Source organism: Protopterus annectens, chromosome 9.part0 (assembly GCF_019279795.1).
Source record: "Protopterus annectens isolate FY-2018-M chromosome 9.part0, PAN1.0, whole genome shotgun sequence".
NCBI lineage: Eukaryota > Metazoa > Chordata > Ceratodontiformes > Protopteridae > Protopterus > Protopterus annectens.
In genome coordinates, this window is record NC_056743.1 from 1281886158 (window position 1) to 1281912007 (window position 25850).

The window sequence follows — 25850 nt, forward strand, 5'->3', positions numbered from 1 at the left end:
AATCAGTCCATTAACATACCAGTCTTCTTTCCTAAATTTGCAAACAAAGGGGAATATATGCTTCATTTATTAGATATCCATAGACAATTATGTTTTGACTTACATAGAACAAAAGATATTAGAAAAACAGATGCATTATTCATGTCAATTGCAGATTGTAAATTGGAAAAATCAGTCACAGAAGTGATTTTAACCAAATGGCTGACAGAGTGTATATCATTTATCTGCAGTAAGTTGTGTCCATCCTTATCAAGACCTTTAAAAGCCCATTCCATTAGGTCCATGGCAACTTCTTCAGTGTTTCTTGGGTAGTGTAAGCTATGGAACATTGCTGGCTAGGCTTATGTAAGCCCTTGGGCTGATAGCCTAGTACCTAGCTATGAACCTATGAACCTATAAGACTTCCATGGACGACATATGTGCAGCAGCAACCTGGGTTAATCCTCATGCTTTAATTACTCATTACAAATTGGATCTGGTCTCAAGGGGTAGATCAGCCTTTGGCTCAACTGTGCTCAGGAATATCCTTCCTTAGAATTCACCCTGGAATTTATGCAGCTGGGGACTCTGTCCCATGTGTTGAGGATAGAATGAAAATTGACAACATCAGATAAAGAAGCTATGTACTTACTATAACATTCCATCTGTGTTGTCCATTTTAATTCTTCCTCAACTCTCCACCCTCCAACCTCCAACCATGATGTTTCATAGTAAATTTCTGGAAGAACTAATATGCAGGACATCATTGTCCTTCCCATTCAGACCCAGATACGTTATGCTCTGTTACGATATTTATAATAGTTCTTTTACCTTTATAAAACAGCAAACAAGATCTGAGGTATGTTAGGGTACATTATGGGTAGGGATGTGGCTCGAGAGCTTTTTGGTGATCACGGCTATAGTAACAGCTGAGTTGGATCTGAGGATTGGATCTGAACCCATATTTTGAGGAAGAATGAAAATGGACAACACAGATAAAATGTTATAATAAGTACATAACTTCTTTTTATGCAACTAGCAGATGCCAGAGCTCACCAGTGTCAAGAAGTTAAAAGGGAAAAAAATATATAAATAAATATACATATATATATATATATATATATATATATATATATATATATATATATATATAGTATTGGTAGATAAATAGGTAGATATTCACCAGACCCAGTGACATAGAGTGATAATGTTGTGACTGCAACACAGATGACCCTTGTTCAAATAGTGCCAGGGGTCAGCAGGAATTGGGCAGGAACAGGTAGAAGTGAGTAAAGATAACATGGCTATTCTAAGGGGAAGGAGGCTGTGTTTGCCTTCTTCATTGATAACGTCAGGAGTATAGTTATATTACCCACAGCAAAGGACATTGCGATGCTCTTACTTTGAGTGGTTCACTACATTCAGGAAATTGGCAAGTGCAGTAGTGAGTATGAATCTCCTGCAGGCAGTTATTGCAAAGCTCATGAATGCTGTCATGGGATGAAAGTTAGGTATGAGTACCATGTGAATTTCTGACTGATCTGGTCCCTACCACTCAACTCTCCCTTCTAATGGTAGGTGAATCACATGGCTCTCTGGAAGAAAAAGTAACTTATTGGTTACTTCTTATTGGCAGAACTACTCAGTTATTCTCAGTAGTTATGCAAAATGCATGTCCTCCATTTCCTCCAAACTAATACAAAGAACCAACTCATATGGCATAAGATCAAATAATGAACATAGCATAACCATGGAAAAAAAAAACAGTCAGTACAACTATAGGTTTATAAGTTTCTTTTTTCCTAATCTTGGACTAACCTGTTGGAATACTTTGCCAGTAGAAATAAGACAGCAGCAGCAAGCACCTGCAACTTTCCAAACCAAGGTCAAGAAGTATCTACTCATTGAATCTAAAATACCATGGCTTCAGAGATAGGATAAAAAGTACAGTTTGTTTTGCAAGATTATCATAATACTAAACCAAACGTGTATGTACTGCTGCTGTAAAGTGCATGTATTGAATATTGGTTCGCCACTGTAATATGTTTACTCACAACTGTTTAAATAAGTGACACGAATGTTTTTATTTAGAGTATGTAGCTTATTAATATAGTTCAAAATACTGCCAGTTTTGCTGCAGAGCAGAAGGAAGCGCATAGTGGAGAGAGTGGGACTCCTCAATATTACCTTATAGAGGGCACTAAATAGTCAAACAGTTTACAATCTGTAATTTACAAAGCTTGCAAACTGTTAAACTGTTATTTTCCTTCAGTGCTAGTTTTGGGTTATATATGTTACTACATAATAATTTGATACTACTGGTAAAAAAAAAAAACGAAAAAAAAAGGGTAGTATGATAGCTTGCAAGCTGTAATTACTTGATCGCACTTTCTTAGATGCATTGGGGGAGGGGCAAAATTCCATGAGCAGTATGCCTTGCTATGGGCCCACTTCTAAATCTCGAGATCTTACAGTCTCGACTGTCAAAATACAAGTCCATAATGTCGAGATTGTGGAATATCAAAATTGTATAAAAGGAAAAAAAAAAGACGACACCCTTTAGAAACATGTTTTTGTAGGGGGGTAAGCCCTCCTGCACCCACCACAGCCCCTGCAACCTAAATATACTAATTCCAAGATCTCTGTACAGTGTAGAGAATGGTAATGTAGATTGCTATACAGTGCGGAACGGGAACATTACTGTTCTCTTCACTGTAGTGCGATCTCAGAGTTAGTATATTTAATTTGCAGGGGGTGCAGGGGAGCTTGCCTCCCTGCAAAAATATGTTTTTAAATGCTGTCATCCTTTTTTTTATTTACGATTTCGAGATTCCACAATCTCGACATTATGGACTCGGGATTTTGACAGTCGAGATTGTGGGTAGTGTTGCCACCTTTTCAAATGCCCAAAGTGAGACAATTGTGGTACAAACATCAGACTTTGCAAAACAAACCCACGGCCAGCACAAAGAACAGAACTTCACTTTTTTCCTAAATAGAAGGTTATTCTTGTAGCATTTTAGTTGCTTATTATGTTTCTTATAACATTTAGGTGTTTCAGATACAGAATAACTGTTTTATGCAACTATTACATAAAACATAGGAAATAATTTTGCCCTAAAATCTCAGGACATTTGCCATTTTCACAATTTTTTTGCAGGACAAAACTGCCTAAAGAGAGACTGTCCCTCGCAAAGTGGGACAGGTGGTAACCCTAATTGTGGGATCTCGAGATTTCGTAGTGGACAGCTTGCTATACATATTGTGTACACATTTTAGTTCGTAATTTTCTTTTTTAACTGTAATTTTTATACTGTAATTTTGTCCTGTTTGTACTTCTTTTTTTTTATGGAATCTACTGGATTGTATTGCAGCTTCAAAGGTCCAAATGGAATACAGGTCATGGCTGAAAAGGCCCTTGGGCCAGTTGCTGGGTTAACAAATGGAGTGTGAGAGAGAGTGAGAAAAAAGAGAGACAGATGGCAAATAGAAAGGAAGAAAGATAGATAAATCTAGCCTGCCAACACTGGACACTGAGTGGAACCAATGAATGGTAGCTTCAACGTGATCTGCTGTTACAGAGTTTAAATTCCTACATTCTGTAGGAAGATCAGGCTGTTGTAATCAGGTAAAGACACTGCAAACTGAAAGAAGTGGTAATCCAGTCAAGAGTTAGGTTTAACTTCCACATCAGGGGTTGAAACATCAAACTGGAAAACCAAATCAAAAGTGTGATCTAATCTGTGGGCAATACAAGAATTAACATGAGTGAAGCTAAAATCCCTCGTAAGAGCAGTTCATTAACAAGCGACACAGACTAGTTGTTAGCCCAGATGTCGAACTCATCCACCACAAAACTAATTAAGTTAACCTACACTGAGCTTACAAGGAAATCTCTGTACTTCTTTTTTTTTCAAAACAGGTTTATTGTTTTAACATACAAGAGAAATATCATAACAATTTTATACAAGTAATTAAAAATAGATATGATTATAACATTCAACAAAACAACTAAAGTATTTACAAAGACATCCACTACAATCAGATCAATTAATTAAACTAAAATACCATGCTATTGAAATTAGGATTTTTTTAACAAATTTTGTAAATTATCCCATACAATATAATAAGATGTTTTTCTAGTTGTTCTTGACCTAATTGTGTTTATTTCCATATGGCACACTATATTCATAACATTTTAAATTCATTGAACGAAGGAGGTGTATCTGAAATCCAATTTCTGGTTATTATTTTCCTAGCCACTGCTAGAATAGACCATAACAAGGGAAGCTTAACCTTTTAACACTTTGAGGTACAGGTGTGTTGAATAATATAAGAGATTTAGAAATAATGAAATTATCTGTAAAAAGAGCCTGCAAAAATTCATTAATTGACTTCCAGTATTCTTTCAATTTTATACAGTCATAAAACATATGAGCCCAGTCAGCATTAATTTCTACATTACATCTCTTACATAGATTATCTTTATTATTTATTTTATTCATCATCAAAGGTGTATAGAAAGATCTATGTAAAATTTCCATGTATAAAGTCTCCAGACAATGGAAGGCGTAGTTCTATAGGCAGATTCCAATATATATTGTTTATCTTGTTGATTTGGTGGGTCCCCATTAATAGAAGTGAAATAATTCCAGTATGTATCTACACTGTAAAAAGTTTCTTGTCTGATAATTTTATGTATGTATGAAAGTTTACGTTTATCAGAAACTTTATGTTGTAAATTTAATATCAAGTAATCAATCAGTGTTGGAATAGATTATTTAACTGTTATAGACATTAGATCTATTTTATTAATGAGATGTTGTCTAAAGGTCTGAACCTCTAACCAGCAAGTTTCTCTTAGATCAAATTCTTGTTTTAAGAAATCTAGATTTTTAACTTTATTATCAGATATCAACTGATACCAGTACTTTAGATCATTATTTATAGCTAAATGAGTTCCTTCAGAAGTAAATGACAAAAGCATACCCTGAGTATACATTATAAGGAATATAATAAAATTCCATTCCCTATACTTAGGGTGCATGAATATAAAGTTACGATAGCTAATAATAATATTTAATGGGTAACAAACCATATGTTTAGGTGTAATAGGTGAAGTACAAAATTCCTTTAGTAACCATAACATGGAGTTATTTACAATCATATTTTTATGTGTTAAGGAGATTTTCATGAAGTGCATACTAATTAGCTCCCAATAATCTTTCCATTTTGACATATGACTGATCTATTAATAAAGTAATAACTTTTACAATAGAAGAGATAGTATATAAATTAAAGTCTGGAAAAGAAATACCCCTTGAGACCAGCTATTAGTATGTTTCTTTAATGCAATCCTAGGTCTATTAGGTGCCCATAGGAAATTTAACATTAGTGTATTCAGTTTCTTGATAATTATTTTTGTAGGTGGAAGTATTATTGATTGTATTAAGTATAAAATCTTGGGGAATATTATCATTTTAATAATTGTAAGTCTCTCCTCCATAGTAAAAACATATTATTCCAGGTATTAAAAGATTTTGTATATTAAGAAAACAGGTATTATAATTATTATATATAATAGATTTAATATTTTTAGATAGTATTATACCTAAATAAGTTATCTGACCTGAATTGGGTACATATTTAGTAAAATCACCAATGAGAATATTTTTCGTATATATAGGTAGTATTTTAGTTTTTCTTCATTGAATATTAAACCAGAAATACTTTTAAAATTCATCATTTTATCAAATAGAGACTGCATAGAAGAATTAGATCCTGCTGATGTAATTAGAACATCATCTGCAAAAAGTTGAATTTTGGATGTTGTATTTTCATCTATTTCAAAACCCTCTATGTCAGTACCGTTTCTGATCAAATTAGCCCAAGGCTCCATTACTAAAGTGAATAATAGTGGAGAAAGTGGACATCCTTGTTTTGTACCTTTAAAAATGGGTATTTTTGTGAAACATATGTTCCTACCTTAATATAAGCCAATGTTCCTTTGTATAAATGCTCAATTAGATTTACAAATGCATCTGAGAAGTTTGTGCACTTCAGTAAGGTAAACAGATAGTCCCAACTTACTGAATCAAATGCTGAACTTATATCAAGACTAATAAGTGTTAAATATTTCTTTTCCTATTTGCAAAATCAATTAAGGGTAAAGTTCTTCTTATATTATCAAAAGTATTTCTATTTACAATGAAGCCTGTCTGATCTATATCTATAATGCCGGGATGATTGTCTTCAATCTATCAGCAAAAATACTCATAAACATTTTATAATCAACATTAAGTAATGAGATGGGCGATATGAAGTACATCTAGTTGGATCTTTATTAGGTTTTAAAATTGGCGAAATAAATGTATATTGCCAAGATGGGGGTTATTAACTCAGTTTGGGCCAAAATAAAAACCTTATGTATTAATGAATATGTACTTTTAGAAAGGATTTTATATATCTCTGGTATAATACCATCATTACCCGGTGCTTTGTTTGATTTAAGCTTATTTATTTGTGTAATAACCTCTGTATATGAAATACTTTTGTCCAATAGTTTAATCTGTTGTTTATTAAGCTTTTTATTCATGTTTGTGGTTATAAACTCCTTTATTTTATCTTTAGGTTCCATGTTAATGTTATTATGGTTAATTTTCTGAAAGTGATTTCTAAATTCATCTAGTATTTCTGGTATACTAGAAACATTCTTCTTTTTCCTTAGAGAAAAGATTTCTTTGATATGGTTTTGTTTATTCAACCTTTTTGTTTTATTTTTAAGTCTATGTAAGTATTTGGGGCTTATTGAATAAGACAAATACTTGTATTTCTCTAAAGTTATTTTAACTTTATGAGTTAAAATTTCTTTGTATTTCTCATTTAGTTTGTTTATTTCTTCAATAACTTTCTTGTCCATAATATTTTCTTTATTATTATGTTTATAAGAGTCTAATTTACTTTGAATATCTAACAATTCCTTATCCCAAGATTTCCTTTTATTATTATACCATCTGATACTTTGTCCATATAGATATGATTTTAAGGCATCCCAAACATAGACAATGGAGACTTCAGGAGTATTATTTATGTCTAAAAATGTTTTACTTCTGAAAGTATATATTCTTTATAGTCTTTTAGTTGAGTTAAGTATGCTGGTATCCTTTTGATCTGAACATTATGAGTATTTTTATCATGAATTCAAAAACAATTGAATTATGATCAGATATAGGACATGAAATGATTTTGGAATTAATTAAATCTGTTACCATCTGGTTAGAAATAAAGACCCTATCTATTTTTGAATAAGTTTTGTATCTGTTAGAAAAATGTGTATGGTAATGATTTTGAATCTATCTGATTATTAATATCATTCAAATGATAAGAATTAGCAAAATCATTTAAATGTTTTGCATTAGATGTAATTCTTCTTTTTCCTATAGTGGTAGCATCACTTTCATGTAGTATACAATTAAAGTCACCAGCTAAAATAATATCTCCTATAAAGAATGATATGATCTTATCAAGATGATGTTTCACTGTATTAATACCAATTCCAGGTATCCAATATACATTAATTAAAGTGTAAGTCTTCCCATTAATTTGTATTGTAACCATACAAAACATTCCTTTGTCATCCTGATAATACTTAATGGTTTTAGGAATGGGCATAGTTTTATTCCATAAAATAGCCACTCCTCTTTTTTTCTGAGTGTGCTCTGAACTAACCAATACGGTATATTTGTTTGTGGCTAGTTTATCAATATCTTTTTTCAAGAGATGGGTTTCTTGCAAGAAGACTAAGTTGGCCTTATGTAAATTAATGTATCTTGTTAGGCTTGCCCTTTTACACAGATTATTCAATCCATTAATGTTTAAAGAAATTCCTTTTAAAGATGTCATTTGGCATTTTTAAAACTTAAGAATCTTATGATCAAAATAACAAATAACAACATAAGTAATGTTACGTCTCCTCCTTTAGGTGTACCTTTAAATATAGCTGTATTTATTGAATCTCTTATGGGATTTTGTATAGGATTCAATTTTGTTTGTAGTGACAATGAGTGTACAAAATATATTGTGGATGTCAAAACTATATACATATAACAATGAACAAGTGAAAATAATGTAAGGATTAAACCTTGCATCCAGCCTGGAGTTAAAAACTCCAACTTAGAGTAGTATTTACCACTCAAGTTAACCCCCTACCCTAAGCAGCAGTACCTCAGCTACCACCTTATCAATTTAATACTAGTTATATTTAAGTTAAATTAACAGTTTTCAATTCAATTATCTAGCAAAACAAGACTACACATTTGATAAAACAGCATCATATAAACTAAAATAAACTTTTTTTTTTTTTAAACTATTCATACTACTATATACATCTATGTAATATAATACACTTGTATTCAAATAGCATTCAAATAACCTTGATATTAGGAACCAAGAGGAGAGAGAGAAATAAAAGACGTGAAAGAGGGGGAGAGAGTGAAAGAAAGATAGAAAGGAAAAAAAAAAAAGGAAGGCATATTTACATATTAATTTATTCAAAGTATGTAAAAATAAGTTCTAACATTCATTTAAATCAAAAACTTTGGCTAATATGGTTCAGACATTACATATATTAAGATGCATCTATTTTCTGTCATGTAAATGCAGTCAACAGCTTCCAAAAAAACCTTGAATTGCTTGTATATGAGCATTTTACTCATACTCATTATTGTCAATAGAATAAAATATTATATTTATAGAAATTGTTATAAATTATACTGCATAGTTATGCAAATTTTCAGAAACACTTGCATTATTGTAAAAAAAGCCATCTGTATTTTGTATGTCTATACTACTGCTTTAAAATATATCACATGACAATTTCTTCCAGAATAGAGTTATAAAGTTATTTATGCTTGTCAATCAGATGAACTAAATGAGTTATAGTAATGTATATGTTTGGAACATAAGTTTTTAACACAGATTAGTATGCTGCAGTCAAGTAGATTTTCAAAAACACTTGAATAAATGTTTCATTTTCTATGCCTTCTAAAATAAGACATTTACTTACTACAAGAAACTGCATAATTTAAAATCATTATAACTGACATATTTTATGAATTATAACATAGATATTTAAGTGATTATATAAAATAACTCACATTTAGATGTCAAAGAGTTCATTTTCCTTCACATAGTCACATTTGCATCAGTTCTACTTCCTGGTAGAGTGTTCTTCCTGAATCTGTGATGTGTCAGTGTGATATCTGGGTCAAAGGTCAAATTGACTGCTTTCAGCTTCTCTGTGAGAATTCTGAGAGTTGAAGCTTTTGAAACAACTCGAGGACACTGTTCATGAGGTAGCCCACATCCCAGATTGTCTCCCTTAACATTTTGGTGGGAAACTTGTTAAAAACTAGTGACAAACATTCATTTAGCAGTGTAAATGCATCTAAACATGACAAAACCTTCGCAATGTATTTTACAGGTTATTACAGCCTCTATGTAAGTGAAATTAAGCCCAAAGTTATTAATAAGTAATAAAACTCAATATTTTTGTCCCAACTCAATTTTTATGCAAATCTTATTATTTACTGTGTCTATATGATCAAAAGCATTTCTATATATTAATATGAGAAAAAAATAAAGAGAAAGAATAAAGAAAAGAAAAAGAGAGTAAAAAATAAAAGAGTGTAAAGCAGAAATAAAAAAAATGTAAGAGAAATCTATAAGAAGTATATACAATGGAATATTACTTACTGTTTATATTAATAGAGTTAAAAATAAAACATATTATTTACTATTATTTAGCTTTAATTATTATTAGTTAAAGCATGACAGATTATTTACAAATAAGCATAAGCAGTATAATCAAGAAAGTATAATTAGGAATAGCATTTGAAGAACATATAAACTTTTTACAAGGAATAAATATGTTATTATTCCATTTATCATATTTTCATTACTCTTCTCTCCTGCCCTCCCCCACCCTTTACCCACTACATAATCTAAATAGAATGTCATTGTTTAAACAAAGAAAAGAAGAAAAGGAGAAAAAAAATGTATCAAATTACTGACCTTACTTCTCTTTTTCAGAAAGAGAAACAAATTGAATAATAGCTTGTTATTAGTTCCTCAGATATTTTGACTGGTTATGAAACAAAACATTTCTTTGCACACAGAGAATAACTTTGATTAAATATTTTTCAGAATATTTGTGGCTTTCTGGAAATGCAGGAACTATATTTAAAAAGATTAATAATGAAGTAAAATGATGAGAGAAAAAAAAAAAAACATAGAACAAATCATTTGTTTTTTAGTCTCTTCTTCTTCTCTGAAGTCTTCCACGAAGTTTCAGTTGCCAGTCTCTTTAATGAAGGACTAGCCCATTCCATTTCCTCTATTTTATCCAAAATCTTATTTTTTTGATAAACAGTAAAGCAGAGTCTAAGTCATCAAAAATTTTAGGACCATCAGGAAGGAAGATTTTTAGCTTGGCAGGAAACAGAAGGTATGTTTTAAACTGTGCTTTTAAGCTCCCTTATTAGTGGCAGAAAAACTTTTCTTTTAGCTATTACCAAGGAAGAATAGTCATTGTCAAAACGCACAGTTGTCTTATTAATCTTAACAGGAGCTTTAGCCCAAGCAGATTTAAGAACCATCTCTTTATCAAAGATGATAGAAATCTAACTATAACTGATCTAGGATAGTTTTTGTTAGAGTTAGTATTAGCTATAGATCTATGTGCTCTTTCGATACCAAAAGAGAATGCTTCTGGTAAGTCTAAAGTTTTAGGGAGCTATGTTGTTAAAAAGAAGTAATATTGTTACCTTCAATATTTTCTGGCAGTCCAAAAATCCTAATGTTATTGCGCCTAGATCTATTTTCCAGGTCATCCAGCTTTGTTTGTAAATGTGTATTTTGTTTCAGCAGAAACTCAATGTTGATTTCCTCTTCTTGGATTCTGTTTTCCATGTCATTCACAGCTTCTTCTATGCCTGTCATCTGGATCTTCTGTTGTTGCAGGTCTATATGTAACAAGTCTATTTGTTTTGTAGTTTTTTTCTATGAAGATATCTATTTTAGTATCCATTTTATCCATCTTAGCAGTAAGTTGCTGGATTATAGTTATCAGAGACTGAAGTTCTTTCTTGATGCTGGAGTCTTGAGAATTTGTCTTACTGGAACTCATTTCAGACTGATAAACTGACAGGAAAATTTCCAAAGTGATTTCTGACAGGAATATTGTTAAAATTTCCTTTCTTTTTTAGATATAGTTCAAGAACTATATAAAACAAACATATTTAGAAAGAAAATTACTTCAAAAATTAATTTTTAAGTAATTAATTCCTGTCAGTGTAATGAAATTGGTGGAGCTGAAGAAATCTGCTGCTATCCTGTGTTCATCCTTGGCCACACCAGGAAATCTCTGTACTTCTGAAAGTGTGCCGTAGTACTGCTGAGTGAGGGTAGATAAGGAGGAACCACATCATATACTCAAAAGAGACAGTAGCTTAAAATTTTGACCCATACCAGTTGTTAATGGTGTACATCAACAGATGTCTGCTCCACTCACTGATCCCACTGATCTTTAGTGTTATATCATAAAAGAATTGTGGAGTGAAGTTTGACATGACTTCCTTAGCATTCTAGTCAAATAACAAATTCCACAGATCTGAGAAGAGCACAGCATTTCAAAAGCCAGCTAAATCTTATTACTCTGAGTTTATTCTGATTTAATGTTATTTATGTTTGAACATGTGACAAATGCATTGGGGTCTGCCACTCTTATTACTAGACCGGACTAAATGTTGATGTGTTGCCATAGTGCATTTTTCATTTGTGTCTAAAACATCTGGCCAGCTAACAAATGAGTGAGTGCTGATTTTCTATTTTAACCTTAGGGATACGTGGAAAAAAAGAAACACCACCAAAGCTAAAGAAAGAAAAAACTCCTAAACCCACGAAAAAACCAAAGCCCCCAAAACCTACAAAGAAGCCAAAGCCTCCAAAACCCACAAAGAAGCCAAAGCTCCCAAAACCCACAAAGAAGCCAAAAGCCCCTAAGCCTACTAAGAAGCCTAAAGAAAAGACACCTAAAGTAACCAAGAAACCTCAAGAGAAGGAGCCACCAAGGATTCCAGAATGGCATACCACAACACTGTCCCCAGAAGAAGACGTCCACCCAGAGAAAAAATGTGAGTATTATGTTATGCATGTTTTCATTAAGATAAGTAAGGATTTATGGCCATTGATGTAAAATCGAGTAGCTATTATTTTTTTTTTGAGCCTGCTAACTTGTTTAGTGATTACAGATTTTAAATTAGGTCATATTTTTCCTGCATCTGCAAGATTTTTTTATTTTTGCTATATCAGCTTAGTCCACAGCACCTCATGCTCGTGGGCAGGTCCATGTCACTTGCAGTCATTTTTTCTAGCTAAAAGATGTTATGAGACATCCCTTATGGCAGGCTCTACAGGAATCAAGAGAAGTTGCATCTTCAGCATTATAAAGTGATAGCAGACCAGGATGCAGATAACATGGTAGTGCAGGCCTAGAACCAGTTGAACCAATCATGGTTAAGGCCCTGATGCTATTTGTTCTGCTTTTCTATGCTGTATTATCGAATATTGGAGTGGTACACTAAAGCACATCCATGTGCCATTATTTAAAGGTATATCCCTTCCTTAAGCCATCTTAAAATTGCTGCAAATAAGATTCTCTACCCTCGAGGTTATTTAGTGTTTTAAGTCAACTAAACAAGCCTCACAACCCTAGGAGAAATGGAGAACAGTCCTTTGGGCAGTCAGCCTTACCAAGTCAGGCAACTAATTCTTTCAGTTTGTTCTGAGTCAGGTTCACTAATACAGGAATATTACACATAAGCATGACTTATCTATCACCATTTTTATGTGTAGCCATATATACATCATGCAAACCCCAGTATATAAATTAATTTTAAGGGCCAACATTTTGCCTAGCAAAGGAGCACTGCATGTTTCAATTTCAGACATATAAATGATTTTTTAAGGGTACAGGTGATCCAGCAAAGAAGACAACTATGTCCAGAGTAACATGCTTTATGTATTATTATCTGCTCAGATAAAGGCTTCTTATGTAATACTTGTATTATATATGCGGGATCCTTAATTCTGTATTTAGGCAATATATCATAAAAAGGGCAGTTTATATTGGGTGAAGGTATCAGTAGTAGAATTTGGTACAAGTCAGAACTTTCTGCCTACTCCCTGACCACTATTACTAGACCAAGCTAATGTTTGTTGTCTGCAGCTGCTAACATTAAGAAAGATATCTAAATTGTAATGGATAAACAAAGAGACAAAACTGCACTCACAAATATGAAGGCACCCAGGACACCAAGACTGTTGCACACTTCTTTATTCACAATTCACAATCCACAGGTTAAACACTTTCATCCAATTGCTGTTGAACTGTCTCAGAACATTGAACGTTACTAACTCAACCTTTTTATACCCCTTTCTGTAAATAAATTAAAACTAATTGGTAGGTTAAAATTCCCTCAAACATCAGTTAAAATTGCATAGTATTGCACCAACCCCACCTATTTGTTAGACACATAAAATGCATGTTAAACTCAATCTAAAAACTAAATCTCATTCTGACAATAAAATACTAAACAGTATCAAAAAATTGTTGCCAACTTATCCAAGTAAATTAAGTAAATGCTATGTACACTAGTGTTGTGTATGTTAACCTAAAATGTGTTTAATTTTTAGTACGGCTGCAATACTGACACTGTCATTAATGCCAGGAAAAATTGTGGCATCCAGTCTCAATTGCCACCTTAGTTCGCATGCATCTAAATCCAAGTCAATCACCCTGCCCTGCCTGTCCTTCACCAACTGTTGTAATACCAAAAATTTAAACTTGTGGTTTGGATTTAGCATTACATGTCTGGCTAGGGCATTCGTTGACTTCATATTTTTAATGTCAGCACCGTGCTCTCTAATTCTGTCCTTAAATTGCCTGCTGGTCTTGCCAACATAAAGGCAGAATAATGCTGACACTTAGCCATATAAATTACATTTCTGCTGTTACAATTGAAATGACCATGGAAGTAGAACTTTCTTCCATTAATGAATACGGTACCACCTGTCTCACAGATATATGCGTATGCATTGCATCTGCCACATTTAAAATTACCAGGCATTCTACAGCTTTGTTGTGAGTCGTTATGAGCCCCCATTTCCAAAAATTATTTGAAACATCTGTCTCTTCTATATACTATTCTGGGATATCCCCCTATCTAGGGAGCCATCAGCTACTAATATCCCCCAGTTTTTCAGGATGATGCAAACTACCCACTCAACATCTTGATTATACGTGGTGATAAACAACAAATCGTTCCCCATTTTGCTTTTTATATCTTCCTGGTTGTTGCATGGCATGCTAAAACCATTGCCATTATCATAATCCACATTTCCACTCAAAATGGCCCTATAGACACCCTCAGTTCTTTTGTGTCTGACCTCCTCTGCCAAAATTTTACAAAGAGCCTCGGGGCCAAAATTTTACAAAGAGCCTTGGGGGAGGTCAGACACAAAAGAACTGAGGGTGTCTATGGGACCATTTTGAGTGGGAATGTGGACTATGATAATGGCAATGGTTTTAGCATGCTAAGCAACAACCAGGTAGATATAAAAAGCAAAATGGGGAATGATTTGCTGTTTATCACCACATATAATCAAGATGTTGAGTGGGTAGTTCGCATCATCCTGAAAAATTGGAGGATATTAGTAGCTGATGGCTCCCTTGTAGATAAGATAGGGGGATCACCCAGAATAGTATATATAAGAGACAGATGTTTCAAAGTATATTTGGAAATGGGGGCTCATATCGACTCACAACAAAGCAGTAGAATGCCTGGTAATTTTAAATGTGGCAGATGCAATGCATGTGCATATATCTGAGAGACAGGTGGTACCGTATTCATTAATGGAAGAAAGTTCTACTTCCATGGTCATTTTAATTGTAACAGCAGAAATTTAATTTATATGGCTAAGTGTCAGCATTGTTCTGTTTTTTATATTGGCAAGACCAGCAGGCAATTTAAGGACAGAATTAGAGAGCACGGTGCTGACATTAAAAATATGAAGTCAACGAATGCCCTAGCCAGACATGTAATGCAAAATCCAAACAACAAGTTTAAATTTTTGGTATGACAACAGTTGGTGAAGTACAGGCAGGGCAGGGTGATTGTTATGGATTTAGATGTATGCGAATTAAGGTGTCAATTGAGACTGGATGCCACCATTTTTCCTGGCATTATAGACAGTGTCAGTATTGCAGCCATACTAAAAATTAAAGACATTTTAGGTTAATATACACAACACTACAACACTAGTGTACATAGCATTTACTTGGATAAGTTAGCAACACTTTTTTGATACTGTTTAGTATTTTATTGTCAGAATGAGATAGTATTCAGAATTTTAACATGCATTTTATGTATCTAACAAATAGGTGGGGTTGGTGCAATACTATGCAATTTTAACTGATGTTTAAGGGAATTTTAACCTACCAATTAGTTTTAATCGTTTAATTGATTTACAGGGAGGGATATAAAAAGGTTGAGTTAGTAATGTTCATTGTTCTGAGGAAGTCCAACAGCAATTGGATGAAAGCGCTTTACCTGTGGATTGTGAATTGTGAATAAAGAAGTGTGCAACAGTCTTGGTGTCCTGGGTGCCTTCATATTTGTGATCTAAATTATAATGATTTTAATGTTTTACTTAGTCTTGCTATCATTATAAATAGGCTATTGTTGCCTAGCTGTTGTGCAAGTGAAATAAGGAATTATTGAGTAATGAACTAAGTGGTAGACTGTAACAAGTTGTATAGTAAGCCAGTCTTGTATCCTGCTTCATTCATTGACATTTCTACACTTTTATTATAATTTTATATCCATCCATCCTATATTGTATTATTAATATATATATATATATATATATATATATATATATATATATAGATATTTATATATATATATATATATATATATATATATATATATATATATTTTTTTTACAATGACTTATTTTTAAATAAGTCAAGAGTGAATATTGTTGTCTTACACTGGACCTTCCAGAGGCTAAGAAGTCCTCTGTTTTCATGCTTAGTATTTCCATCAATCCATGCCTGTTTGCACTTTTTTTCTAGGTGCTTTTATACTTTTGTGACTGCTAGCCATCATTCCCTCCGTAGGTCTTGAGACTGTTTATTCTTCCATTGGAGGGACCTCTCAAGACTACTGACAGGAATCAGAGATGGCTGGAAGAGTTATCATTCTGGCTTATTCCAGCTTCCATGAATGGTGTTTGGCCCTCTACCTATGTCATTCTGTCTGCTTTTTTTCCAGGTGAATAGTGTCTTTGTCCTAGCCACATGAAGGTCTGGCTTCACCTCTCAAGAAGAGTGTAGCTTGCATTAAGGATTAGAGCTTAATTGTGCCAGTTCCAGAGAATTACATAATACCTCCTTCCCTGGATGAGCATAATCCTTCATACATTGGTATGAGTGCATTCTTTAAGCCCTCTCCTCACCCCCAGTAGCTGATGTGCAATAAGAGCATACAATGCCTTCTATTTTCACATGACAGCTTCTCCACATGCAGTAATGAAAGCTACTATGATCATGGCTTGTTAGCACTGGTATCTGAGACCTGTTGTGCTTCATGCCTTACATCTTCTCATCTGTAAACATTCAGGTGGTTTGAGTGATTCAACATCACCTTTTCATTCCCACTGTCCCTTATTAGCTGCTTCAGCACCTGGGTCAGTGGCATATCAAAAGTCCTTTTAATCTTAAATAATGCTTTATCCCTGTGGGCCATGGAGTACCCTTTGCAGTTTTTTGCTTACAGAGAAGCTGAGAGAATACAAAATCAACAGAGTTGCAGTATGTTATTACATTTGTTGTATACTCTTTGCACAAATGTGATAGTCCTGAGATATGTATGCATAACAATGAATAACTTACAATTGTTCCTCCACAAAAAAAAAAAAAAGAAAAAAAACTGCACCTGTGATTTCAGATTTTACATGTACCATAGCTTCAGACCTTGATGTGATTTATTCAGTATAACGGGATACTGATCAGTATTGTGAAATACAGGGTGACCTTCTTTTGTCCTTCTTGTTCCAATACCTTGTTTTGGGTGAAATAAATATCACTAATTAAACAATATTCTAGGTTTCTGGATTCCTGCTATGCTGACAGATCAGTCGATGAGATTCTGATGTGACTTGTGAATCTAAATAGCTAATATGGAAACAATAGCTTATGGGATGGACTGAAGTAAGAACTCATATGTCTTATGTGTTTCTTTTAGATGACCCCACAGAGAAAACTATCAGAACAGACAAGGAAAATGATGGTAAGACCTGCACAGAAAGAATTAATAACTGATGTCTTGTATGATATTCCTAGAAAAAAGACAAGAAAGATGATGTGTGCAGTTTCGGTGAAGAAAAGTATCATCTAAGATAAAGTACTTACCTGCGTCTTAGTAAAATGCCAGAGCTGTAAATGTAGCAAAAGAAATCTGTAATGGGGAAGAGAGTAAAATGAAAACTAGGACTGTTATTCTGTGATAAAAAATATTATAATTAGGTCATGTCTGAAGAGGGCCCATATGGTCAGATTCACTTAGCTCTGTTCAAATAGTAAATACAAGTAAAAACTCTTTATTGGAGATAATCTTGAAGGCTTTCAGTAAGAATGTATGCATAATAACTGACATATGTCTTCAACACTATGAGTACTTCAGGACATACGTAGGTGATATCTTAGACCTATTTAATCATAAACAGTTATGTAGGTATTTCATTTAAAATGTAGTATGCAGCTTAATTGTCACTTAGAATAACTGGACTTTTGTGAATCTCAGCCAAAATGGCATGTAGTAGGATTCATGTTCCTGCAAAGTAGAAGACCAGAAGTGCCATTAAAACAACTGTTAAGGCAGTACTAAATCAACAACAGGCAGCAAAAGAGCCCCAGCACTTTGGAACAGCTTCCCTTATGAAGGAGACTATGAAGAAGCGTCCATAATATTAGATGTCCTTACATTAACTGCTGCAGTTTTCATTACAAATGGGGATTCCCTGCCATGAAGCCCACTGTCCAGCCAGTTTACCAATGTCTACCATTGCTTTAAGGTATGCTGAATGTCACTTACACATTCCTTGCGTAGCATTAAGCATAAAAGTGACATCCAGACGTACCATCCACAGAACTTCTTTACCGCCAGTCCAAATGCTGTTTTTAACCATTGGTCTGTTACCTCCATCCGTTTTTTTGCCGTTTTTCTGTTTATTGGCTTTCCGATGATTACTCCTGTTTGCTGAACTCCTCACAGTTGCAGATAAGTACCTATTTGGGTTTTGTGTTCTTTTTTTGATTGTTTGCACTGTTTGGGATTAATGTCATCCAGGAAAGTTAAATGCCAGTGTGGGAGACTGATCCCCCATAAAGACCACCACTATAAGTGTCTTTTTTGCTTAGGTGCTACTTATGACCATACGTCTTGTTCGATTTGTCAGGCATTTGCCCCTACAACTCTTCATAGCAAGCTTTCTTCCCTTTCATTGTATCTTGAGAACCAGCATCATAAGCTTCTTGCTAAAGATACTATGGATGGAACTTCCTACTCCGAGGGTCAGCTGTCAGGGAAGAAGGTTCATAAGGTAAGACCAGAATCATCCACTGTCCAGCCTCTGCTGGGAGATTCTCCCAAGGTTATTACAAACCTGGAGGCTCGTCCAGTTGTTTTTTTAGATTCCTCTACCGCGTCTGGGTTGGAGGCTTGTGAGGATTTGGTGGGCAGCATGTCTGACGAGGCTTTGCAGGCATCTGTCTCTGGCAAGCAGGGGGAACTGTGGTTGACTGTTTCTGAGGGGTCTAGATGGGGACTGCAGTCTCTCTTTACTAGTAGTTCCTACTACAGTTGTGGACTGCTGTCCTTAGTCTGAACCTTCTCAGGTTTCTTGGATGGATGTCCCCTTAAAAAAAGAAATAGAAAACTAATCATGTTTCTTCTGCTCCTAGGGATCCACAATGTGAGTGTCAGGCCTTTACTCAGGGGTTGTTTAGTGCTTTACTGTCATTATGGCCTCTTCAAGGGGTTTTGGTTCCTTCTTCTCCTTGGTCCTCTTTTTCCCCTAAAAGGCCCAGTGTATTGAATTCGTCTGAGGAAGAGGTGGATTCTGATGTGTAATCCCTTGATTATTCTACCCATATTCCTTCTCCTTTAGACTACAAGTCTGAGGAGGAGGAGTCTCATACTCTACTTAATCCTTCTGAGGAAACTTGCTTTGGGGACACAATGATGGAATTTTTTTAAGTGGGACTGTGTCCAGGTTTCTGATATCCATAAGAAGTACTATGAGTTACTGTGGATAGAATCTCCTAAACCTGCGGCCATTCCTCGTCTTGGCTGCTTTATTGGATGTTTTTTCCAGTGCCAGATTATCTGCCCCCTGCTCCCAAGAAGTCTGATAGGTTTTATAGAGTGCCTGGGGATTGTTACTTTTTGTTTAAATATCCTGCTGCTGACCCCTCTGTGGTGTCTGTCGCCTCTGATAAGCTGTCTCAATTGCTTCCTTCGTCCAAGTTACTGCCTTCTGACAAGGACAGTAAAACCATGGATGGGCTGGGTATGAAGGTTTATACTTCAGCTACCCTAGCGTGTAGGGCTATTAATTATCAGACTCATATCTCTAGGTATGTCTTGGTTCTTCTTTCTCAGGCTTGTCAGCTTGTTTCGGATCTTCCAGACTCTGAGAGAAAATCTTCTGCTCTTTCCTTGCTTGGGACTTCCTCTCAGGTAGTTTGTCATTCTATCAAATGCAGTTATGATGCAGCAGATGCCTTTTCTATGGCTGCTGCTTCTGGTTCAGTTCTAAGGAGATATTCTTGGCTTAGGCTTCAACCTTTGCCCGATGATGTTAAGGCTAAGTTGATAGATGCTCCTCTGGATAATAAACTTTTATTTGGTGAAGTAGTTGCTGGTTTATTTAAGTCTTTTCAGGACAAGGGGAAGACTTTACAGCAGATTAAGAATGTCTTTGTTTCTCCTGTGCCTAAATTTCAGCACAACTACCCTTCTAAGCCAGCCTTTGTTCATAGGCAATCTCCTAACTCCTTCTAAAGGTAAAAAGGGTAGTAAACGGATTCCTCCTGCAGAGGCCACTCAGACTGCAGGGATTCTTAAGCCTTCCTTTCCTGAAAAACCAGGTGCTGTCTGACTATACACCTGTTGTCAGCCACATTCTGCTTTCTTTTCGCCTTTCTCTTTCTCTTCCTGTTTGGCTCTAAATCACCCAGGATTCTTGGGTTCTGTCAATCATTCAGCAAGGGTACTTCATGGTATGGATTTCCCACCCTCCTTTTATGGGCATTCCCCAGCCTCCTCAGGAATAACTTTCCTTTTTCCCAGAGGTTCTTCAAGACCTCTTGTCTCAGGGTACTATTCAAGAGATAAAAAGACAGCAAATGAATGAATTCACCCACCATAACAAAAAAAAAAAAAAAAAAAATGGTTTATTTTGATACACCTCTAGCGCCTGTGTCCCAAAGGGGGAAAGGGTTTTATTCAAGAATGTTTCTAGTGCCCAGAAAAGAAGGTACTTGGAGACCTATTTTAGACCTCTCCCATCTAAAAACTTTTCTGAAGGTGCCTTCCTTTTGTATGTTGTCCCTTCAGTCCCTTTTACCTCTCTTGCTACCTCAGGCCTTACTGGTGAACCTCAAGGATGCTTTTCTCCATATTCCGATCCATCCTGTTTTCAGGAGATTTTTTGCATTTCTCTGTTGCTTCCCTGCATTTTCAGTTCTGTGCTTTGCCCTTTGGCCTTTCTACTGCCCCAAAGGTATTCACCAAATGCCTTGCTCCTGTGATTGCCATTTGCAGGCGTCAAGTTATCCAAATCTTTCCTTATTTGGATGACCTGCTGATTCAGGCATCTTCTTCAGAGGTCCTTTTGCAAATCTTCATTTTACCATTTCTCTTCTTCAGAGCCCGGGGTTCATAATAAACCTCAAAAATTCTTCCCTGACTCCTTCTGAGGATCATGTCTTTCTAGGTTGCAGGATTCAAATGGTGCCAATGCTGGCATCCCTGTCTCCTCCGAAAGCATTAACTTTATTTTTTTTTCATTCAAACTCTTCTTCCCCTGACCTCCATTACAGCCAAGGAGTTTATAAGAGCTCTGGGGTACATGGCTTCCACCATTCCAATATTCCCTCTGACCGAACTCCATTTGTGGAAGTTCCGGGGGTTTCTGAAGTCCGTGTGGTTTCAGCATGCGTATCCTCTAGACTTTCCTGTTCCTCTTCTTCTGTGTCTCAAGAAAGAACTTCTGTGGTGGATTCAGCAGTTGTGTTTGAATTCAGGGCTCCCTTTTTAACTTCCTCTTCCCACTCAGGAGCTGTTCAAAGAAACTTCAGATGTGGAATGGGGAGCAATGTTTGCTCCTGGAGGGTTCAGGGAGTGTGGTCGCCTCGTCAGCGGAAGGAACACATCAGCATCAATTAGATTAGGGCTCTTATGCTGGCTTTTCAGTCCTTTCATCCTCTCTTCTGTCCGGGGCCTCTCGAGGTATTCACAGACAATACAACAGTTGTGGTATATCAGCAAACGGGGGTATGAGATCTTACTGCCTTTGCTGGCTGGCACTTCTGGTATGGGATCTGGCTATCCAATATCAAGTGACTCTTCAGGCAGTTTATATTCCTTCAGATCAGACTATTGCAGCAGACAGTCTGAGCAGGTCCTTTACTCTGTCCCATGAATGGATGCTTCACAGGGATGTGTTTCTGGACATTGTTCAGCAGTGACGTACTTCTCAAGTAGATCTCTTTGCATCCCCTCTGAACTGACAACTTCCTCTGTTTTGTACAAAAGTCCCAGGTCCTCTGGTATGGAAGGTGGACGGGATGTTTCTTTATGCATTCCCTCACCTTCCTCTCATTCCCAGAGTCCTGTTCAAGATTCAACAGGATGCTCCTAAAATCTTGTAGGTAACTCTATTTGGGGCGCGACAGCACTGGTTCCCTCTACTTCTGCATCTGGCCAAGGGCAGTCATCACAAGTTACCTCATAAGGTGGATCTCCTCACACAAGCCAAGGAGTCTCACATGCATCCCCACCAGTCCGTGCTTCAGCTGAGACTGTGGGCGATAGGGTTTTGATCCCTCATAGACACCTTTTTTTCTGAAGACATGCTGCAGGTCCTGCAGAAGGCCAGGAAACCTACTACTAGGAAATCCTACTTGTCTAAATGGAAGAGGTTTTCTATTTGGTGTCTTTCTTGTGACCTGGACCCACTTTTTGCAGATGTTCCTTTGGTTGTCTCTTATTTGTGTGAGTTGCTCAATGCTAGTTTGGCATATGCTTCTATTAAGGCCCACTTATCAGTTCTGTTTTCTTGTCTGCCTTTAACTCCCCCATTAGCTTCTAGATTTGAGGCTAAGCAATTTCTTAAAGGCATTCTTAATATTAGACCTCCCAGGAAGCCTGTTCCTCCTCCCTAGGATCTTAATTTCATTTTGGAAAAATTGACTAAGGCTCCTTTTGAGCCTGCTGTTTCAGCTTCCATGCAACATTGTTCTTGGAAGACAGTTCTTTTGTTAGCTCTTACTTCTGCCAGATGGGTGTTTGAGTTGCAACTGCAAGCCCTTATTTTGATATTTCATGTGGACAGAATGTCCTTGCATACTAATCCTTCTTTCATGCCCAAGGTGGTTAATGTGTTGTCACTTGATCAGTCCATTAATTTGCCTCCTTTTTCTCCCTCCCCGCAGTCTGACAGTGAGAGGGTGCTGCATACCTTATATGTACATAGACAGCTCAGATTTTATTTGGATAAAACTAAAGCTATCAGAAAATTTGACCAGTTATTTGTTTCCTTTCATCTTAGGCCTTTAGGTTTGGCTGTTTCCAAGCAAACTATTTCCACTTGGATTTCAAAGGCTATTTCCTTTTGTTACAGTTTTCATGGTGAGAGCCTTCCTTCTTCTGTAAAGGCTCATTCTGTTAGAGCTGTGGCTTCTTCTGATGATTTTTAGAAAGGCTTAGATGCTAATTCTATTCTTGAAGCTGCTACGTGGACTTCTGTGCCTGCCTTTACCAAACATTACCAGTTGGATGGTATCCCCAAAGCTAGAGATGGTTTTGCTGATGCCATTCTTCATGACTTCTTAGAGGGCTCTGCTGCTGCTTCCTCCTCCCAAGTTCCTTCTTGAGCTTTGACACACTCCCATTTGTAACGAATACTGCAGCAGTGAATGCAAGGACATAGTACATTTGTGTAAAATCTTACCATAACAGTAGACATCCTTGCCTTCACCACTGCAGTATGGTAGAGTTTGGTAAACTGGCCGGACGGTGGGCTTCATGGCAGAGAATCCCCATTTGTAAAGAACAGTAGCTCTGCACTAAACATGGAGCTTCTCGTGTTTAATGCATTGCAGTTCTGCATTCAACTGAAGTAGCTCCGTGTTTAGCTATTTTTGATTAGCCCGTATACCGGCATACGGGCCAATTAAATCGTTAAACACGGAGCTACTTCTGTTTAATGTGGAACACAAGAAGCTCCGTGTTTAGCGATTTTTGATTGGCCCGTATGCCAGGTATACGGGCCAATCAAAAAAAAAAAAAAAACAAAGCGGAGGCTGGCCGGGATTTAAACCGGCAGGGCGGGACTCGGGATCAGGCTGCTGATCCCGGGACAGTCCCACCCAAATAGGGACGTCTGGCAACCCTGGGTGAAGGCAAGGACATCTACTATTATGGTAAGATTTTACACAACTGTACTTTCTTTGCAAACGAAAAACCTGATCACAAATTAGCTAATTAATATTCAAAATGTGCATTGTCATTGTGCATGCATCCAGTAACATTTAAAGACAATGCCTACACTGTTATTCAAAAACTAGAGAAATATGTTTTTTCCTAGATCCAGATGGATGATATAAATGCTTGTATGTGGGTGGGGGGATAACAGTTATAAAAATTACTCTTTAGTTTTGTGTCTGCACTGTGAATTAATCTTTATAAATATTCTGGGATTACATCTTTTCTGTCATAACATAAAGTAAATTGCACTTAAGATTCACAGTACTTTTAAGTTTGAAAAATTTTCTAGATCTTTGCTGCCATGCCTTTGTTTCCGTAAGTCGGAATGACTGATTATGCAGTAAAGTGACATGTCAGGTTACAGGAATTTGCTGCCATATCTGACATTTTTTTCACATAGTGTGCTGCTGTCTGCAGTATGACTTTCTCTATTTACTCCAGTGAGAAGAATAGAGTTCATGATGAAGAATATTTTATATGTCAGAAGGTATAGATTACTTTTTTTATTTGTTCTACCTTCTAGAAAAACCAAAGATGCCAAGCACAACACAGGAGGTGGAATATGAGGAAATCTTCACAGAGAAAAGTAAGAATCATTTATTGTGGTGTAACACATCATTCTTGAGGGCATTTCTATCAGCTATCCCAGTAAGAAGCAACACTGTTCAGGAATGCTGTAGTTAGTCTTCAGTAATAAAACAATCAAAAACAGTTATTCTTTTTTTTTAAGTCATCCCGATGATAGAGCTACTAGAAGCTATCACCAGCTGTTAACACATAATTAGAAGAGTGTTGGCTTGATTGCAACACAAGGATTAGAAACAGAGGCTCTGTAATTTTATATTTGATTACTGTGAATATATATTATCGCTTTAAAACAATATTGGTTCTCTAAATTACTTTGCAAATTTGTTTTAAGTTTATTTGCTGCTACAGGAGTGCCAGTCTTCAGGTTTATACCATAGGAATATAAACATATGGCATGGTTTATAACATAGGAATATAAACATATGGAACAGTTTATACCAAATGGATATAATCATATAGCATGAAATATGCACTGGTGTATCAAGTAAGAAGGCTCCAAAAGAATGTATGCAGCAATTTATGGTCTGCATTTGACTGAATGTTTTTTTTTTTAATTTTCATTCATTGAATGACATTTATTAAAAGTTTTGATTCTGATTTGGCAGTTTGTCAGACATAAATTTGTCATCTGGGTGACATAGTATCAGCCAAACAAGGGAACTGCTTTTTTCCTGAACTGAACATTACTGTTTTCTGTACAAAAGAAGTATTCAATGGACTTACATTCATCCCTTTAATGGGAATGACTCATAATCTGTAATATTGTAAAAAATAATTGCTCTTAAGTAAGTAATGACTAAAAACCACAACATAAAATAATCAAAGAAAAAATATAGAGTGTTAAAAGTGCAACCTCTGAAAACTAAAAACTGTTATGATATTCTCTTAATAACTACTATGAATTAGTATAAACACTGCAGAACTGATAATAAATAATATTGATTCACAATAAAATATTAATCTACTATAAAGATATCCCATAGTCATTATTATATGGGACATAACTTCAGACAACTCTATGCTGACACTGTCAATCAAACCTGGTGCTTTGGTAGTGTTTGATTTTGTTTGCCAGTATAACTGTAGTTCAGTAAGGGAAGAACCTTGACTGATAAAACAACAGATTTACAATTTTAATCCTTCTGATTATTTCAGTTCAGAAAAGGTGATGTACATTGTTATGTGCCCATAATCTGAGGTGATTTACAAAGGGAAAACTATTAGAAAGATTTTTCCAGCATATTTAAAAATTCATGTATGCTATCACATATGAAGTGAGGACAGATGCAGTTTTCAGGCACAATCTGAGTTGTGGTAATTTTATGAAATTCCCATTTTTTTTCGACTTTTATTTTGTAACTCACATAGGTATGGGTGTTGGTACGGAGT

The 25850-nt window shown here is 35.6% G+C and overlaps 1 protein-coding gene across 1 annotated transcript in view; it reads left to right on the forward strand.

The window, feature by feature from the left end:
• The window catches only part of LOC122812004 (inactive carboxypeptidase-like protein X2), a 730993-nt gene that overhangs the window by 129237 nt on the left and 575906 nt on the right, over positions 1–25850 (forward strand). Inside the window, exons 3-5 of the mRNA XM_044084217.1 lie at positions 11877–12170; positions 17346–17390; positions 24397–24459. Of these exons, the coding sequence (XP_043940152.1) occupies positions 11877–12170; positions 17346–17390; positions 24397–24459 (402 nt within the window). The remainder of the gene's footprint in view (positions 1–11876; positions 12171–17345; positions 17391–24396; positions 24460–25850) is intronic.